The 13,618-nt window shown below is 39.1% G+C and overlaps 1 protein-coding gene across 1 annotated transcript in view; it reads left to right on the forward strand.

Moving 5' to 3' along the window:
* Positions 1-13,618, forward strand: part of RERG (RAS like estrogen regulated growth inhibitor) — a 106,916-nt gene that overhangs the window by 75,929 nt on the left and 17,369 nt on the right. The window contains exon 3 of the mRNA XM_085324034.1: positions 12,236-12,292. Coding sequence (XP_085180160.1) covers positions 12,236-12,292 — 57 coding nt within the window. The remainder of the gene's footprint in view (positions 1-12,235; positions 12,293-13,618) is intronic.

A 13,618-nucleotide genomic window follows, 5' to 3' on the forward strand; every position in this document is an offset into this window, starting at 1 on the left:
AAGGGCTGTGTTTCCTCACAGTTCGTATCATGCTGGAGCCAACAGCTAAGCAAATGCGGATGCTGCTTTCTGTATACTGCACTCTAAAGGGTAGCAACATGGGAGGAAAAAAAAATGTATATTGTATTATTCAACTGCTGGCAGAGAGACCCTAATCATTTTAGAGTGAGCAGAGAGAATACAGACGATCGTCGGGGTGAAACTGAGGAAGTGTTCGAAAGCACTAAAAGAAAAAAAACTCGGCAATGAAAGGTTTATAAGACTAGTCTGAGAAAATAATAGAAGTTAGTATCACCATGATTGCAAACTTTTTTAATCCTGAAGGACCTCCCAGCACTCGATACTGCGATCCATTGCAGTGGCATGTACCTATGGACCCCCAGGATGTAGGATAAGAGTCTAGCAGGGAAATATGACATTCTGCTCTTGCAAAACTGCCATGAGATCTCTAACATCCCCTTAGAACAAGCAGGAACTTGGTGTTTGCAGCCTCATGCAAAAGGAATGAAGAAAATCCCACTGCTAAGGTCACTTTAAACTGGATAAACCACTGAATGTGATAAGGACTGGAAGAGTCCTGAATATAGGACTTGCTATCTTTGCCATCTATGATTTCTATGAATTTAAAATGGTCAAAAGAATCCCATACAAATAGCACCTCAGGTGTTTTGGGAGTAACACCTTATTCAGTAGGAGTAAAAGCAGCAGAGTCTCCTCTTAATATATACTCTTAACTTAGTTTAGCTTAACTAGCTTAACTTTAGCTAGCTGAGAACTGAAGAACACACCCTACACCTACTGCCTGCACTCTGGGACCAGAGTCCAGACCAGTAGTACCAGGTCTTCTAGCAGCTGTGATGAGCATCACAAAGTTATATTAATCCTCTGAGTCTCAGGCTTGAGATAAGTCAGAACTTTTACAACATCTGTTAGCTACCACTGTGGTTTTTATTTTGTTTGAAAGCATATGATGCATATTAGCTGAATGCCCTTAATCATTGACTATAAAAGCAGACTTTTAGTGTCTTAGGACTTTACCATTTAAATTTAGATCACGCTTCCTCCCCCCMCACACACCAAGTTTACTCTGTGAACCGTTCCCAGGATTGTATGTCTAGATTCCAAGCAGAAGCTAATAATAGCTTCCGCATTATTATAGGCACCAAATGAGTGCTGATGAAATTATAGTTGCAGACAGAAATGGGAAATTATAGTTGTTTATCCTAACAAGAAATTAGTTTAAATGAGTTTAATGCTGTTAGTAGTATAGGCAGCCAAGTATACCATTCTGTAGCATGCTGACTGGACCATTTGGCAGTGCATATCTTCACCTATCCTAACATGCTGCAGCTCTGATAGGAAATCRCAACTTCCACATTGTGGGGTACATACCGCTTTCTATGGACAGTGGCCRTGTGGGATAAGCAGTGATGTGATATCAGTTCCACTTATATTTAAACAGGTTTTGGTTGCCCATCATTTATGAAAAGTTGCTCTCCATCCACAGAAGCTCTTCAGACCTGYTCCATAAAAGAAAAGAGGCAACTCTAGAGCTGGTGCTGTAAATGGTGCCTACCAGTCCCCATCTCTCATTCACTTTTTTGCCCCTCTGCACTTCTGCCTATAGAGATGAGCATCTCTTGCAGTATTTTAGAAAAACTTTATTCACATCAAGTTTTCTCTTTGAGCTAATCTTTTATCCACTTTGTAAYATCTTTGTCCTGTGACAAAGAGGCATATGGCCCATAGCATTTAAAATCTGATTTACTTTAATTGTTGATCACACCTTTTCTGTCATTCACTTTTCTTGTTTTTAGTGCCAAGAACCCTACTGTGGAAATGATGCCTTTGTCTTTTAAAGAGCTTCTCTGCTCCTGCTGCTGTCTCTTAATCCTCCATGTCCCATGACAAAGCTGTTTATTGTCAAAAAWTGCTGTTACAAACAAAAGTCCAAGAATCCAGGTGGTAAACAAGTAACAGAGCAGATAAAAATAAAAATATAGGAGACAAGGAGGCAGCAGAGGGGGAGACAAAACATGAGAACAGCCTGCAGGATATTTGCCACAACTTTCMATGAGATCCTAGAGGCAGTCTGAAGATTATACATTATGTTGATAGTACATCGTGACAGAAGCTTGAAAATCATTGTGGTTTATGTCACTCCCTTGATATATTTGTTCTCACATGCCACTCTACATTCATTYTTTTGGGACTTCTCCGGGTGTCTGGTTCAGGTACTTAGCAATGAGCCCATCAGTAAGAAAACAATTAATTATTAGCTGCTTCTAACTTCAGTTAGTCAAAGAGTTGCAATGCAAAATTAACTAATTAAACAAACTGAAAACAGTGGGTCCCCATAAATATTCTGTGAGTTGTATTAAAAAAGCTGTTGTAACGTTTGTCAATGCTTATATTGTCAGGCTTATAAAAAAGGGAGATCATGGAAAAATCCATGAGTCAGTTTTCAGTGTATCTTGTTACYCTAATTCTCCATTCCCCCTTGACATAAGCGTTTTACAGGACTGTGTGTATTGATAGATGAGCAACAAATCAGTCAACAGGACTGACATGAACTTCTAGGGTTCCAGTCTTCACTCAAGCTCCTTTGTCAAAGRATGTTGAAAATTGCACAAGACAGATGATCTTTCAAGATTTTTCCATGTATCCTACTCCAGCTGGATTATAACTGCAACATGGAAAATTTGCCAGGTCATCTGACACTTCCATGGAACCAAATCCAGAAAGCAAAGGTGTGCATGTAAGTGAAAATGAAGAAAATCTGAAGCACAGAAAGAGGCAGAGAACAGCTTGTTTTTCCTTTTGATGCAAGTTGGAGTCACAGCTGATAAAGTATGAGCAGAGGGAATATAAGATGAGAAGATCATTACAGTCAGGCTCAGGAGAAATGTGACTGTCTACTCAGACTCTGACCACAGAGCCATAGCCACTAAACCAAAATGAAATAGGGAGCTGTACACTCCTTTACATCACAGGGTTTCTGAGACAAACGAGAGAAAGTATACACTTTATGCCATTTCTAGTTACTATTTGGTGCTGATAAATGCCAATTTAATGAGACAGCAGTGCAGCAAGGCATTTTCACAAAAGTACTTACTGTTATTGTGAAGGCAACAAATACATGCAGTAATCCAKCATTAATGCCAGTGGCCTTGCTCGCTAACTGCCTTCCCTTCCAGGATGACTCMTCAGGACCTGATAAAACCGTAATTTTAAGCATTTAGGGTTACACTAATTCCTCAGCCCAGCACCAAATGAGTATGTTGCTCTATTCCAGAACAGATTTAGCAGACCAAGACATACCTTGTGGAACAAAATCCTTTTGCATCTGGCAATGACTGGTTAGGATGGTGGCACACCAGCTCCAGAAAATATCAAACACTAAMCCCAGTATAAGAGAAACTGGTTAACTGAGCTCCTTATCAGCAACCACCCTCACAGGTATGAGAAAAGGAGGGTTTATGGCCAGAATAGCCCTGGCAGCTGGGACWCTATCAGAGAACAGGTGGGCCTTGTAGACTGGTCCCTAGGCAGCCCAAGAATTCAAGCAGAGAAGGCTTTTCACTTTGTTGGCAAAATTTCTCCTCCTTCAGGCAAGAGACTTTGCTCCCACTCCAAATCTTTGTGAAAGGGATCTGCTGCCCTCTCAGGACTYAGAGACCTCCAAATAAAGAGGCAACTTCCCTTTCCTCCTGTTACTCCTCTTACGCCTTACTGGGAAGGGAGAAAGAGCAAGGATCAGAGCAAAAGCTGAATGGGCATCTCAAAAAGGAGAATAAGTAAATAAATAAATAAATAAAAGAGGCTTTCTACATGCCCAGGGGGCAGGTTGGGGTGGTGACTTCTGCTATAGCATGCACTTCCTGCGTGAGCAGCTCCTTCCCCTGGATGTAGCAAGCAGGAGGCAGCTACATGCTGTCCCGCAAGCAGCTCAAGGCACAGAGCAATGGCCAGTCTTCTGCTCCTTTCAAGAGTGCTACCTGAGTAATAACCTACTTTGCCTTGCTTATGCCTTCAGCCAGGCTCAACACTGGTACAATGAAATCAGCTTTGAACGCTTCTCTTGCATACAGATTAATTGCAGTTGCATAGCTKTTGGATGCCACTGCCAATAAAATGCATCTTTTCCATCTCCCTATAATGATAGCATCAGTTTAAAAACACAGTCTAGGCCCTCACTTTTCTCCAGGGCAATATAGAGTACACTGCAGCAAATGAAAGAGAAAAAAAAAATGGAGTTAGTGAGTTGACTTGTTTGGGGGGAGGGAATATATTCAGTCATATCTTTTGAAAGAGAAATCCAAAGAATTAGCTTCCCTCCCAAAACTTCCTTTCTGTTCAAAGCGGATTTTCTGGAAGAAATATATTTGCAGAAGAATGCTTTCACAATAACCATAAGTCTATTCTGCTACCTAAAGTATTACAGAATTCCCTCTTTTATTTCCTTTCTTTCTGTCTTTTCCTTTCTAAGCATGACAGCCTAATTGGACCAAAGGAATAAAGTGGAATTATTTCCTAAAGTTAGTACTAGGGCTAATTTAAGGAAAAAGTACTCCTCCTTCCCCMAAAAAACTTGCAATTTTCTTAATTAAATACTAAATTTTAAAAGAAGCAGGTTATCTACCTTTCCCTCAGATTTTTAGAGTTTTTGTCAAAGAAAATCAAAGTCAAACTTGTTTTATTTTTCACCTGGGGATAGAGGGTTCTGTTCTTTTTTGAGGTCAAAATTTTCCACCAAGGAAAAAGAAATCCTAATCTATTTTGCCCAGTGCCTTTCAAAACAACATGCAACTTCAGAACCTGTGTGTGTCAGTCATCTAGGAAATTAACAATTATTTGTGTGATTTCATATGTCAGACTTGCTTTACAGAACAGCCACAAATATACTTGTCTCACACACACAAACATCTGGAGGTGTTATCATTAACTGTGTTTTGGAAAACCATATGTGTTAGTAATACCACACCAGAAAGTTTAGTCTTCATGAAGGGGTGACATAACAAGTTATACAATAAAGTAAAGAGAGTAGAAGTGGCAGAAATATGGATATTACACATTACATTTTTGAAAAAATCAAAATCACTATACTAGATTACAAGACTGGTCTGATCATTTATCTTTTACATGAGAGAAGCCCTGTAAAATAAACAGCCTTATATTGCAACAGTATATTATATTATGGAATGGGATATTATAATATAAGTTAAGCCTTCTGCTTATATTCCACATTCTGTAACTGTTGTTTAAAAAAGAAAAAAAAAAGCCTCCAGTGGAGAAGGTACTGAGGAAAACGTTACTATAAAAATCCTCCCATTCAGTGGGGATGGAGTGAAAGACTGTTATACTGTGAATTCGGCAAAATTCTATAGTCACACTATTGCAGATAAAGAGGATATGAAGAAGTTCTTTTTGTCATTAAATCATCATGCCAGAAGCAGAACAAGAAACACTTCCTGCTATTAATATTAGGATACATTTATAATTAAAGATTCTGATAGAGGACTCGTATTTTCCATATCCAGTGCTGAGTAAGGTGGGCTTTGTTCTGTTAACGCCTAAGATTGCTTTCCCCCTACTCTTGAAAAAGAGGCAACTTTCACCTCTAACCCAGGTGCTGGAAACAGTCTCTGTTTCTCCCTCTCTCTCCGTCTTTGAAGGAAGATCCTAACAATGCCTAAAGATCTGAATTGTTTGGTGTGAAAGCTGCAAAAGTGGGGTCGGGCACAGCTAGAAATTGCACAGAAGTCAGAGCAGCCACAGGAGCCCACGCGCCYGGGACAGGTAGCGTCTGTAAGCCCAGGGAACCCGTATGCGGTCTCTGCGACAACCAAGAGAGCAGAACCATGCAGGGAGCGTGTACCCGTGTGAACAGTCACCCTGGAAATAAGTGTGGACTTACCTATAGCCGCTGCCCTTGTACAACTCACGAAATGGACTGCATTAGTTTCGTGACTGATGTCAATGATATTTTCGTTATAAACTTCAGTAGAAGCAGAAGTAAGCGAATGTGTGTGCTCTCACAAAAGCACAACCTTTTTTTTGTTCACGGCGTTCCTTTCAATTACAAAGGGTTTGCAACCTAATCTGATGTAGCCCTTCCTTCAAGGGTCTGCTATTAAGGCGGTAGACAGGAAATGACTAAATAAACCATACTGTGGACTGCTAGAGTTTAGGATGAGCTCCTTTTAACGAGTTATTTTTCTCCAGATCCTTTTAACCCGAAAGTTCCTAAAACCAGGTACGTCACACAGCACTGAAGTACAGTCTCCTCTAAGATGAGCTGAAATAGCCATTAACAAGAACACAAACACCACCTAGAACCGTAGAGTGGAAAGCAAACAGAATTGAAGAGACAGGGGATTACAAAACAAACACAAACAGAAAACAAAAAYCCCAAGACAGTTTAATTACTGTGTCTGGTATTTGATTAGTGCCAAAGGATGAATATCCTCATGAAGATTGCTAAGAAACACAGATGAATATTATTGTGGTCTCTCTCTCTTCCATAATAGCACAATCCTCCCAAACAGCTTTTTAAAAGAAATTCAGTTACTGACTTTGAGAAGAACAACCTACTGCATTAGCACCTGAAAAGGTCTTTGGAGTTCTTTTGCATATGCRTTCAGCACGTGAAATCTTCTTTACTGTAAAGATAAATTCAATTTACTTAAACACCACAGTGTAAGAAGCACTACGGTACAGCAGTGCTAAGCAGTGCAAGTGGGATGTTGATTTGGTTCATTCTGTTGTTTGGTTCATGKTCCTGTTACGAGGATTAAGAGAGATTTGAGACAGGAATTCGAATCCCTTTGTACCCAGCCAGAACAAAGCGATATTTCAACCCATTTTGATGCTCAGCATTGGGATCCGCAGAACCAAAGCCCATATAATTACAGTGGAAGAAAAAAGCCTGAAGTTACACTAATTAACATAACTTCCTGAAAGGCAAGAGCAACACATTTCATAACACAGCAGTTCAACCCTAACTTGTATTTACTGTTACAAACAATATATACTTTTCATATTTCTGTGATCATCTTCAGCCAGCGGGGGACCTCATTATGCTGTTACAGGAAAAATAAAATATACAAGCATACACAGTAATTTCTCTGAAGAGTTCACTGTTTAAGACAGTGATTAAAATACGAATAAAATATGCTGAGTATGAAACAACAAGACAGACTAAACCAGACCATTTTTTATACTGAACACAGGTCTCTCTCTCTTGTTGCCCTAAGCCCCAACCCCAATCTCATCTCGCTTCATTAAATTTTCCTTCTAGCCTACTGCAAGCATGTTGGGTCTTGACCACAGTGAACAGCCACGAGAGCATGGAGCACAGAGAAAAACCTCCCRTTGATGTCTCAGGCACCACTCATACCCCACGTCACTGAATTAACAGAGAGACTGTCAAAACAGTCAAACACAGATCATGAATACAGAGACAGAAGCAAAGACTGCACGTTTACATCCATAACAGAGCCAAGAGCAGAAAATGACTCTGCATTATAAGTTCATACTGATATTTTTCCCTGAAAGACCTGTAATTTTAGAAGCAAATCAAATGTCTCTTGGTAGTGATTTTAAAACAAGCCGTTCCCTTTCAGAACTAGATACAGAGCTCTTGAAAGAGGTACCACACTACATGCCAAAGTACTAGAGAGCTCTGCCATCCTGCAGACTTGTGCTTGCCATGTGCTCCAAAACAATTAAAAATCCAGTACACAAAGGGCCTCTGAGAGGACAAATAGGAGACAAACTCTCTAAAAAAATACACACACAAAAAAAATTGCTTCATTCATGAAAGTGCCTTCTGACTATTATAGTAACCACTTTTAGCCACTTTGATTCCTCTTGCCAAATATAGTTTACTGATGACCCATCCTCATGGCACTAGRAACTGACTTGTTGATGTGTTAAATAATGTGACTACTTTCAGACCATTTTTACAGTTGAAAATTCTCATGGCATAAAAGAGTCATCATTCAATTATTTGACTGTGGAGAACTGTTAATTTTCTTAGAATAACTTTGAACTCTGTAGCTTTGCGGGAAGGGGGGTATTTTTCAAATGAAACCTTGCTTCCATTCTTCCTCCCACCAAAATCTCAGTTTGTATTAGCTGGAACAATAATAAATACATGAAGACATGTATTCAGGCAGATTGTAAATCTAGCCAGAGCATTTATATGTTACTAAATCCAAACAAAGACCTAAAGCAAGATTCAATGGTTTAAAAAAAATAATAATAATGTTCCAAAAGATATGGGCYGAGATTTTTAAGGCTGAGTAAGGGACTCAGCCACATAAGTCCCAAAGAAATTGATTTATTATGTGGTTTACAATCTCAGTTTATATGGTATAACTTCATTGTCTTCAGTGGAGCTACATTATGAATGTATTTGACAGATAGTCATGTTTCTTCTCCAAGAATAACTTCTACAGCAGAAGGTTAACATGAGTGAAAGAAAGTCCCAGGCCAAGCTCTACCATAATTTAAACCCTGTGCAAAACAGCTGACTTGGAAATGAGTGTATAAGTAAAGGCAGAAAGAGACATGAGTCTATTCTTCCTTTGCTGGGACATTACATCAATTCCCTTAGGTAATGGTCCTGTCTCCGAAAAGCACAGCGGGAATCCAAATTACAGTCTGCTGGAGATTCTTTCCTTCTAAGTCTGCAAACTCGTGTGTTTCTCAAGTCATAAACGTTCAGGGAAGGACCTGGAATAGTCTCAGTGCAGGACCATGAAATTCAGTTCTGTGAGGTACTGCATGAAGCTCAATCTTGCCTGCTTCAAAGTGCATTTCCTCTCTTCATAGATGAGGACTGGAAATGACCGTTTTAATATTTACTCTGGAATTAGTAATCTAATTGAATCAGAAATAACCTATTTCAGACAACCTCAATATTAATTTGAATCAAACCACTGCAATTTGATTTTTTTTTTCTTAATGTGTTGGGTTATTTTTGGCTGATTACCAATATTAGAGTTAAGGAGGTCTAAACWAAGCTGAAAGGTCACAAAACAGGGTGTTCACACCTACACTAAGGTGAGAAGGAAGTTGCTCCCCTCTCTATTCTTTATGAGCTGCATTAAGTGCATTAGTAAGTTTTCCTACCTTGCTTGAAATGGCATTTAGGCCAAGGRCAGAAGTCTGAGTACTATAGTTCTAAGTACAGTGAATTCCTAATGTTCTCATTTCTGATTCTTCTGCTGGCAGAAGTTACTTTACTAAAACAAGAGTGATGTAATCTGGCAGTAAGTGAACTCAACATAAACAAAATGGCTCCACAGTAATACCCTTGTTCTAGGGAGATCATTTTTAGGGCAGGCAGTGTGAGCTAGCAAGCTGGTCTGCCCACTGGCAGCCTGAGCGCTTGGATACTCTTCCCAGCTTTCCTGTCATTGACTTGTTTCAGTTAAATCAGATCACAARGTCACATAYATGTTTTAATACAAAAGTTTTATACAATATATATATAAAAATATATATGTCTTTTATATATATATATGTATACACACACTCACAAGTACTTTGTTATCAGCTGTTCCTAGCAGGCGACTCCCAGGGCTTCCACCGGCCAGCAGGTAATACTAATTGCCATCTGGCCCTGCATATGGCTAGCTTCTTCCCCACCTTCCTTCCTTTCGTTCAGCTTCCTCCCGGGTATATGATCATTTATTACTTCTGCATAGAGGCCTTCCCTGTTTGAGACACATACAACCTACTTTCTCTCTCCTCRCCAGAGCTCACAGCTGTGATCTCCTATTCTTCATCTCTGCTTTGCTCACACAAGCCTGCCTCTTTCCTCCCAGCATGTGTGACCGTACCTCTGTTCTCCCAGGTTCATCTCAGCAGGCACAGTCCACTTCTACCTTTCCTTTTTGCTTTCTGTCACCTCCTCTGGGCTACCATTGGAATCAGGTCTTCTCCCTCTTTTTCTCACCAACAAGTATTTGGCTCAGGAAGCACTACCCTGCTCAGGGGTAGTGCTGATTATTACCCTGAATAATCAGGAGGATGACCAGACCATGGCCGCATGCCTCAATGGCTGCACAGCAAGGGAAATGCTTTTGCCTGTGAGTTAGCTTCCCAGGAGCCCTCCCAAATCATAATACAGCAGGGTGCAAGTGCACTGCAATAAGGACCATCCCGTGGGATTTTCTTCTGCTCTTTAACAGCATTGCTATGTATGCGTAGGCAATGCTCTTAAAAGACAGTTAAATAGCGATAGCTGAGAAACGAGAAAGACCGTGGTTACACCCACATGAATTCTCTATTCTGAAACAAAACTGAATTGTAATTCTCCATCTTTAGAGTCCACCTGAGAGCCTACTCTGCTTCCCTGAAACTTCTCTGCACCAGCTAACCTTTTCTGGGAATACTTGGCCATCCTGAGCATCTGTGAAAACCAYAGTGTATCCAGAATGGATGAGTTGGAATAGATCTTGTGCTGTTTGTTCTGCACCCTCAAGCAAGCAAGCTTATCACCATAATGGGCTACAGTACTCCTGGAAGCATATTTCAAACCTTTTTCTCTAAAAGGAATGTGCTAAGGAGCCTTCTGAAAGCATGTCAGAAGAACTCTTACCCTGCATAACTCCCCTAGTCAAAACAAGAAAAAATATGCTGCGTATTTTACTAGCAGTTAGAGAACTAATTACTAGCAATTAGAGAACACTTATGAGCAACTTTTGAAATGTYGGGATGCTTAAACTATTCCAGCTGAGGTAAAATGTGGATGAAAATCCCTAGTACAGATATCATTACAGTTTGGAAATAAGCTACAGAGATACGTTCTACTAGTTTAATTATATCCACACTATGACTATGACTTGAAAAGTTACTTTGGATGAAAACTGACACATTCACCTGTGAAATAACCCTGATYTGAAACTGTCTCTTGTGTGCTGATCTCAGTTCCATGGTATAAGCTTCTAATTACCCCCTCCAAGCACAAGACATAGTAAAGTCTTCCCAATAACTTGTATTCTTCTGTAAATCCGTTTTAAATTTGTTAAAAACAATTAGGAAACAATTAGGTTTGTTCTGTTAAGTTTTGAGCCCTGTCCTACTCTTGGGCACAGACATAAGGGATGTGAGGTGTTGCTATTGCTTTCATTTCAAGAAGAATCAGAACTGGGTTTAGATGTCACCTTCAACTGGCCACCTGCAACTGAAAAAAGAACAGAACAGTCCCAAAGGCTGACAACCTAGAAAGCTTTTCCTATAGCTGAAATCACTACTTTTGCAGCTACTGCAGTGATGTTTCTGTCCACATCTTAGAAATGCAGAAAGGATTTTGAATATTTGGCAGTGGTGAATGATTCATTTATACCGCTAGGAATTCAAGGCACTTCTTGGTTTAAAGGTAGATGGCTAGAACATAATCAATATCCTGACACAAACTTTGGAGTACAAGTTTGATGGGTGGAAGGACAGGCAAAATTGCATATAAGAATATAAGTAGCAAGGTTTTACTCCATAAACTGAAACTGAGAACTATTTATCCAGTGCTCTAAAATTCAAAGCTTTACTTATACTCCTCCAAATTCATTAACTGTATTTGCTGACCATAAGTTTAAGAGGTTATACCTGATTCCTCAGAGTGACATGTAGGCAAAATAGGGAAGACAAGAAAAGTGTACTGAAATACAGAAACAAACTATTTAGCTAATTATATATTTACCTCACAAAATTTAAAATCTGAAGGRAAAGATTTGGAAGAATTAAAAGATTCTGAACACTTCTGGTTTTGACATTTCAAAGCATGCTGGTTCAAAACTTGCCAACCCTTTTCCTAGTAGCCATGCAAGATCTAAAGTATCCAAAAAATTAGTGTTTTTTTAAAACATCATCTGCTCATAGCACTGCAAATGAAGGGTTGTTTTGTCTTTTTAATGGTAGGCACTATCATGAAAAAAAAAAAAAAAAAACATAGGGTTACTGAAAACCTTCTGATATCATTTGTTCTGCATTGTTACATGAGTAAATGGTTATTTTTTTTCTATTTTTAAAAACATTCCCCTTTCTAAAAGTGTCAAGGTCTTTTCACTGTTCCAGGCCCACTTACTAGTCCCAATAGCAGCATTAAATTCTACTTGCAGAAGAGCTGCAACTTGAGCATTCACACAGAAAGGCTTGCTGGCAAAACTTTARAACTGGATGAGTTGATGGCTTGTGCATCTCATCTGTAATCTTTTTGTTCCTCCAGCTCTCGTTGTACGTTTCCTGACCAAACGGTTCATCTGGGAGTATGACCCGACACTAGGTAGGTTACATTTTATTCTATACACGTGGTATCCTGTATATAATAGCATGGGTGAAGTAATGGAAAATCATTCAGTTAAAATTCCAAGCTTTAGTCAACCTTTAAGTTTGCTGTAAAAACCCCTGTGGTCATTTAAAGCTGGGAATAATTATTAGCAAAGATGGCAGGATAGAGAAGCACTAATGCACTCAAATGAAAGCTGAATTAATATATGAGGAAAAATTCTACTCACACAGAATTCAGCGAGAATTTTGCCTCTGAAGGCAACTGCACAAGTATTTTATTCTSAGGACTAAAACACTTAGTGTGTGATCAACTTTCTGCTCATGGATAACCCAACCAGCAACTGCTGTGGAAGAAGATATCTGATATACAAATCTCAAAAAGCAAGGAAAGAATAATTTTATAGCTTCTTGCACTCTACCTACCTTTAGCTAAGTATTTTAGTCCTCAGCTTTCAAAAACTCATCTCAAAGTTAAGGTGAGCAGATAGGGACACCAGTCATCAAGAGCACATCAACACTTTCCCCCCCATAGCTCCCACTCAGCTGTGTTGTGTTTGGCACTATTGAAAAGTTGGCACAGCTGTCTTAAATTTAGATTTCAAGCAGTTGCTCTGATTTACAGACTTCTTGAATATTTGGGCCAATGGAGTTCTTAGTATTTYCTAAGTTAGCAAATATTTGAATGCTCAGGACCATAGAAAATCTAGGCCAAGAAACCTGAAAGAAGGCAGCCAAATGTAGAAGCCAGCTTCAAAACCTCTGAACTAAATAATTCACACGTGCTGCAAGAGGCCAGGAAATTCTCTTTTCTCCTACAGTCCATTGCCACCTCCTTCTTAAATTCCCTTTGAGATTCAGATGAAGATTTTCTAGTTAAAAGCCTATTTCTTTGTTGGGTTTGCTTCTGTAAAAGGTCACGCTAAAGATATACTAGAGAACAACATAAACCTACACAGCAAAAGCAAACAATTTTAATGCACCTCATTACCGAATTCAAGCAGCTCCTTCAAAAAAGCAAAGTATCCAATATCATACTTGGTACTTTTTTCTGAATGATTGACAGATTTTCAGAAAGCTCATTTCAGGAAGACAGTTCTCAGAACTAAACCTGAAGCCAAATATATCTTTTTTCTGCTAATATCAGTATATCCATCAGTAAACTATAGCTGTCACCTGTTCTATAGTATAGAGTGGGATATAATGTTTAATATTTTATTGGGTAAACCTCACATATYTATCACTGATATATCATTTTCAGAGTTTGATAATACAAGTATCTAAAGTTTTTGTATCAATATAGTCTAACTTCATTTATGTCTTA

This window comes from Rhea americana, unplaced genomic scaffold (assembly GCF_003343005.1).
Source record: "Rhea americana isolate MKP2758 unplaced genomic scaffold, rheAme1 scaffold_9, whole genome shotgun sequence".
Taxonomy (NCBI): Eukaryota; Metazoa; Chordata; class Aves; order Rheiformes; family Rheidae; genus Rhea; species Rhea americana.